Source organism: Wyeomyia smithii, chromosome 3 (genome assembly GCF_029784165.1).
Source record: "Wyeomyia smithii strain HCP4-BCI-WySm-NY-G18 chromosome 3, ASM2978416v1, whole genome shotgun sequence".
In the NCBI taxonomy this organism is placed as follows: domain Eukaryota; kingdom Metazoa; phylum Arthropoda; class Insecta; order Diptera; family Culicidae; genus Wyeomyia; species Wyeomyia smithii.
Genome location: NC_073696.1, coordinates 268740396 through 268747476, shown reverse-complemented (window position 1 = coordinate 268747476; position 7081 = coordinate 268740396). Strand labels below are relative to the sequence as shown.

Here is a 7081-nt window from a genome sequence, read left to right as displayed (position 1 = left end):
CTGACGCTTAGCGCTTTTAGAATGTTTACTTCATCGGTATAAATTTAGTGTTCTTTGTTATTTGGTCAGCCGGAAGCAACGTTCAGGTCAGCTAAGCGTAAGAGCTCCAGCCACCTAAAAATGTAAACACGTAGGTCTAATAGCCATATGAAGCTCATCATAAAGCGCTAACCTAAAAAAAAACAGAAGGGCAAACTGGATATCGATCAAAATTTACGAATAAAAAAAAACCGGCGCGTAGTGAATCCAAGCTTTCTGCTAGTATTGGAACAAATACCGTTTTTATCGTGCGTGTGGGAAGAAACCGGTTAGCATGTGTATACGTTTACTAATACAAGCGTTCATACTAAGTGACCCGCGCTGGAAATTTTCATTCAGTCGTAGACTGTTTAAAGTGGGTTCGACTTTCGCTGACATCGCATACGTCTCTGTGCAGGGAATTTGTGAAAAGTATTGTTTTGATTCTACGTTGCACCTAATCATTACCGCGTAGTTGCATAGTTTTTTATTCTATCAGTTAAAATCAGAAGGCTTGTGTACATGATTCACTATCGTTTTATTCCCACATTTTAGTAATCACCGTCATCGTTGTGAATGGGCGAAGGCATAAACGAGAGAGAGAACGGTAGCAGCTTTTGTTAAGATGAGCAGCGGAAATAACATACAGCTTCTCTGTATATCGGATCAACAGGTATTGCTCATCTCGCCCTAGGGTGTGTCTTGGTTAAATAAATAAATCTTTTGAGGTTTTTAAATTTCGAACGAGACACATCAATGTTTATTTTACGCAAAACTCATCAAAATGAAACATCGTTCGGGAGCGGTTTTATGACTTGATTAACACGAGTGTATTGATAAACCAAATATTTTCAGCAAGCGCTCTCCGCTAGTCTGGCGGAGAAAAATCTGAAAAGCTTTCAGTATGCCTTGCGTAGAGGTGCAGATCCGGCCGTTCGTGATGACCTCAGTGGACTATCAGTGTTCGAGAAGGCATGCGAAACTGCGGGCTCCGCAAAGTTCATTGAAGAGTGTCTAGTGCATGGTGTTGATACGCAACAGGTGAGTTTCATCCATTGCTTTCCTTCTGGGAATACCGTTAAGTTGCTAGGGAAACTAAATTGTTTGTGCCCACAAATCAAAAAATTCATCGTTTAGTTCACCTGCAAGTAATTCTGACACATCGGGCAATTGGAATCTTTTTTGGGAAGCATGCTAATTAAAAACAGTTTTTTATGTGTTTCATTTGCTTTGCTCATGTTCGTGGAACTGGGTATTAATTTTTTTGTATACGCACCCGTGTGTAATAGATTGCACAGTGTGAGTGTTCATGTATCAGCATTATTTGACTTCGTTTGCATTGTTTTGTTGACAGAAAAAAGTAACTCACTAATGGCTTGATTAAATGCTTATCGAGCATCTCATCTTGTTTGGAATGATTCACGGTTGAATGGCAATGATCAGGGCAACTGCAATGAATCAAAGGTTAAGGTAGCCAGTATTATTTGAAATCTCAACCAATTCACTCTCCAAATAAGTCGTGGTACCAGAAGTAACACATCATCATTATTTGCCTTTGCAGCCGAATGCCAACGGAAAGTTCCCGATTCATTTCGCTGTGCTGTCCGAGGATGCAGAACATTTTCAAGCGTTACTGAGCGAAGGGACAAATCCCAATCTTCTGTATCAAGACCAAACCGCGCTGCATCTGCTGTTCGAGCGCTTAAACAGCGACAATTGGAAGCGGGTTTTCCCATGCATCCAGGTGCTAATTCAAAGTGAACCAGCCAGTGTTAATATTCCAAACAGTGAAAATCGAACACCAGTGGGAGTTTTCGTGAAAAACTCCAAGAATTGGCAAAAAAATTCGGAGGATTGGAGGAAAGAGATTCTGCAGTATTGTTTGAAGTTCGCCAACGTAGATGTGGATACGTTTCGAAAAGGAGAATTAAGAAAGAAAATTCAGGATTTTTTCCCCGACGTAACGATTCCAAGCTTTATAATGGAAACAAATCTATCGGTCTTGGTGACACTCATCAAGACCCTTAACGAAGATAAGTTTAATTCAGAACTCCAAAAATACAGATCCAAACAAGTCAACGAAAGCGAATGGCAGAATGATTTTTGGGAACTGCTCTCGATGGCAGTGCAATCTGGACGTCTCTCGTTCGTGAAAACTCTTCTAGAAAACGATTACAAATTCTCAGCGGAATCTCGCCTACCGGAACTGCTAACTAAATGCTGCAATTACGGCTACCATGACATTCTATCATTCATTTTGTCCAAAACTGGACACACAGCAGCCCACATTAGGACCATAAATTCAGTACCACTACTTTCGTTGGTAATTAAAGAAATCAACACACTCAAAGACCGAGCAAAATGTCCGTTTTTCAAGTGCCTAGACATCCTTCTCGATGACGATCGGATAGAGATTGACAAAGTAGACAGCAAAGGTTGCAGCGCTCTCCACTATGCTGTTAAGTACAAGGTCGATGGGGCCGTTGAACTGCTACTGAAACATTCGGCCTACATTGGAACGGTTAACATGTTCAAGGAGTTACCTATTTGTGAGATGAGTCCGGAAATTTTGCAGGAACATTTAAACTCGTGCATTACCACCAACGACAAGCGACCAGGGGATGACGACTACGAAGTGAACATAGATTTTTCCTGTCTCGTTCCTCCCGTGTACAAGCGAAACCACACTGGAGATGTGAAGAAAGATGCCGCCGGTTTGAAGGAAATTAGCGATGAAATGTTGCCGATTGTCTATATGGCAAACTCGGGTGATATGAAGCCTCTGTTGAAACACCCTGTGATATCCAGTTTCGTGTTAATTAAGTGGTTAAGACTGAGTATTTATTTCTATATAAACTTTCTAATTTGTACGACATTCTTCTTGGCCTTCACCTGGTATGTTGTGGGATGCTACGGCCAGGACAATGTTGATCGATTTCTTAAGGAATCACTGCGAATCATTTCTTTGCTTGGCACTACCTATATAGCATTGCGAGAAATAGGACAAATGATGCTCCACACAAAAATGTACCTCTACTCGATCGAAAATTGGATGGAGATTACTTTGGTGGTGGCGGCCTACACAGTTCTGCTAAAGGAATTCGAACAAAGTGAGATTCGACAGATCATCTCGGCGGTTGTAATTCTACTTTCCGCGTTAGAATTCACTCTCCTGGTCGGAATGCTGCCCGTGCTTTCGATATCAACGCACATGGTTATGCTGAAGACGGTGTCGAAAAACTTTCTGAAAAGTTTAATCTTGTACTCCATAATTCTGATTTCGTTCGCGTTCTGTTTCTACACGCTATTTCATGTTAAAAATGCTACTAGCACAAAAGATTCCATAGTCTTTCCCGACGATGTCAATAAGGTCAGAGAAGAAGAAACTAAAGCAGAAGAACCTAAAGAAGATGATAAATTTAACACGTTTGGTGACATTGGTACTGCACTACTCAAAACAATGGTTATGCTAACAGGTAAGTTTGAGTAATTTTAAACATGCAGAGCCTGACCTTAAAAAATCGTCGAGCTCCGGCTCATTTGATAGTGCTAATTGTTGGCTTCCATGAGCTTAACACTGGCTGAATATTTTCTAGGTGAATTCGAAGCTGCCAATATCAAGTTTGAAAGCAACGGCGTTAGTTATTTGATATTTTTGCTGTTCTTGTTTTTCGTCGCCATCGTGATATTTAATCTTATGAATGGCTTAGCTGTCAGTGATACCGCGGTAGTTGTGTTCAAGTACCCTGCTTAGTTTCGATTATTAAATATTCCTAATTTCAGGCTATAAAAGCGGAGGCAGAGTTGATAGGACTTTCGCAGAAAGTGGACGTAATCTCGAAGTACGAAAATGCGTTAAAGTTCCCAAACACAAACGGCGTACTGTAAGCATGCTTCGTAATAAAAAAATGCCAAATTTCTCACGCTTTTCAACTTCCAGAACAAATCTCATACACTGCATCTTCCCGAGGACGTTTCTGCAACTTTTCCCCACGTATTTACCGTACTACTACGTCATAATAACCCCAAACCAATCGAACTCAATATTCATACCTAGGCCACAGAAGCACGTAGACCAGGAGTCCGTGTTGGACGTTGAAAGCCACTTCGAGTTACTGCCGGAGAACGCACGAAGCAATGAAAGATTCAAGCTCAGTTTTGGCTGCTGCATTCTGCCGTCCTTCTCGAAGATGGATGGTAAAGTTATGAAATATGCTAAGGAAATTTTACACTCGCGTAATCAACGAATTCATTCGAAGGACAAGTTGGAAATGCTCGAAGTGAGGCTGACTACCATTGAGCATAACATTGAGCGAATACTGCAATTTTTGAACAGGGATGGAAAATAGTTCCGTTTTGATTGCTAAAAAGCACAAAATAAGTATTATCGTATGTTTTAGTGAAAAGTGTTGCGTTTTAAACTGGATATAATACGAATTATGATGTTATTCTTTTAAGCAGTATAGCTTTATATTTATAGATCATCATGTTTTGCTAACAAAGTTTATTCAGTTGATCAAAGAAGATATTGAAAGTACTAATTTAATTGTTAAACAAGTAATAATCGCAATTAAAATTATATGTTTCAATAATGGTTTTAATATTATCTATTTATTTGATTAAGCAGATAGAATTTTGAGGTTCGTTATTCTGACTGTGTTCGCTGTTTGAAAGCTATACTCACGCTAACAATTTTCAAAAAAAGTGTTTGAACAAATCTCGACTTTTAAAAAAAAATATAATCTAATATTTGAAATTTTTGATACACTGCCATCAAACATTTTCTGACCCCATTGAAAAACAAGTTCTCAAAGCCAAAATTGATCCCTTAGATAGAACTAACCTCAAATTATAGGACTTCCAACAAAAAAGTGAACAAAAAAAATAACTTAAAGGTTGCTCTTCAGAGTGTTGCTTATACATTCACTGAGTTTTGCAGTTGTCAGTGAGATTTCGGTCGAAACAGAAGAAAACTAGCAGATCGGATTATGTTATGTTCATCCACATGGAAAATCATGGGTTCAGGCATCGTGACTTGGCAAAGGTTTAGTGTCAAAGCGCGTGCCCGCAAACTTTACACGAAATACACGTTTTTTTTGGGCCGCAAATCATGAACCCACGAAACTGTCCTTTACTTCGTCCGAGCGAAACCATCTGGGCTATGATTAAGGGCAAACTTCGATTGGCTAAAAGAGAAACGAAGGACGAAAAGGAATCGGTGAGAAACTGGAAAAACTGAAAAATGGGTTTCAGCATTTCACCAGTCCATTTCATAACTAAACCGATGTATGTAAACTGATCAACTGTTGAAATTTATTTTTGTTCCGATTCACCAATCAATCTAAAGTGTCGCAATAATTATCAACTCAGCCACTCATCACAAAAAAGATTTGGGAAATTTCAGTCATCCAACAAATCGCCTCCTCACTTACAGGTAGTAAAATGAAATATATTATTTAGTATTTTCACTGTGCGTTTTATTCAATTTCATCCTCATATCCAAATGCACGAACTTTCCTCTCAACACTGCTCATAAGGTCTTGTACAACGTTTGGATCCATTGTTTTTGTTTTGTTTGTTTCTTTAGGATGTTTCCGAAGTGCCTGCTTCATGATGACCCAGTACTTCTCAATTGGGTTGTTCAGCGATTCACGGATTTCCGATTTTTATATATCATCTGAAAGAATGTAATTTTCTGAGTAAAACGTGAATTTTTAAAACTATATATCATTATCCTTCGATTTTTAAATGGAGAATAAAAATTCGCTCTTAATCGCTACAATGGCAGTTGGTATATCGACGAACCACATACATAAGACATACGTAACCCTCAGGAAGAAATCTTTCAAAAAAGTTGGTACAAAATGAACTACTCGAATGGTACCACGCTCTGAATGAAATCACTGTTTGAGTTGTTTTTAAGGCAGTGTACCTGCACAGCCCTGCATTTGTCTTGTTCCTACTCGAAAAATACTGCATTGATATTGTAAATGACTTCGTGACAGTTCCTTATGGGATTTTCTATTGAGGGCTCGATAAAGCCGAGTAAAAGAAAATTCATTCTGTTCATTATTTGTTGATCACTTACACAGGACGAGGTACGGAGTACAATGGGGCAAAGTGTACCAGAAAAAAACGCCAGTGTTACGTATGTCTTATGTATGTGGACGAACTGTCATTGTAGCGATTTCGAGCAGTTTTAAATCGTGATTTAAAAGGCGAAGAACAGTGATAGAAAAAATTTTTAAATCACGTTTTTCTTAGAAAATTCAGATCTTTTAGATGATATTATATTAAACTGATATAGCTAAACAACCCGATTGGCCGCAGTTCAGGTGCGCTCGGGGGATTGAGATGCTGCGGTACGAAATTGACATCCCTAGTCTCGTACCACTCCAGCACATCTTTCAAGTAATGACACGAGGCTAAATCCGGCCAGAAAGTTGTAGGACCATTGTGTGACCTTAGAAGTAAAAGTAAACGCTTTTGGGGCCTATATTCCCAAAAATACGTAAAAATAGGGTGGAAAGGGGCAAAATAGACCATTTCCCGTGCCCTGCACAAAATGAAACTATCACCAATCGATTCATTGACCAATTTCACATAGTAAACGCTATATTTCAGGTTGTTAGTCCAGCGGCGATTATTTAGTGGAAATGTGGATTCCGATTTATATCCGGTTTATGTATATAGTCTATAAAGCGAATTTTTATTCTTCATTTAAAAGTCGAAGGATAATGATATAAAATTTGAAACATTTCATTTTGCTCAGAAAATTACACTCTTTCAGATGATATATTAAAATCGGAAATCTGTGAATAGCTAAACAACCCAATTCGTCAAAAGTTTGTCTTTTCAGGTTTTTCGAGCAGTTGCAGACATTTTTTAAAATCATCTGGCATCTCTGCTTTAAAGGTGGAATGTAAAATCCTGGGCACTTTATTCCGATGGTGACTGTATGATAGTCACAGTATTTATAGTCGATATAGTTCTACTAGCCCAATTTAATCAAGTGTGGAATCCAAACAAACAATTTGGTTGAGTAAAGCTCATTGAGCTTTAG

General features: G+C 38.7%; 1 protein-coding gene across 2 annotated transcripts; it reads left to right on the top strand.

Annotated features, from left to right (window-relative positions):
- Positions 1 to 328: 328 nt before the first annotated feature.
- On the top strand, positions 329 to 5449 carry LOC129731361 (transient receptor potential cation channel protein painless-like). 2 transcript variants are annotated; one of them, XM_055691266.1, is made up of 7 exons: positions 329 to 450; positions 574 to 691; positions 874 to 1059; positions 1580 to 3494; positions 3615 to 3745; positions 3802 to 3902; positions 3959 to 5449. In XM_055691266.1, the coding sequence occupies exons 2-7, from the start codon at positions 644 to 646 to the stop codon at positions 4365 to 4367; spliced, it is 2790 nt and encodes a 929-aa protein (XP_055547241.1). In that variant the 5' UTR covers positions 329 to 450; positions 574 to 643; the 3' UTR covers positions 4368 to 5449. The 2 variants fall into 2 exon arrangements, with proteins under 2 accessions (XP_055547241.1, XP_055547242.1); XM_055691267.1 differs by having other exon boundaries at positions 366 to 691.
- Positions 5450 to 7081: the final 1632 nt, after the last annotated feature.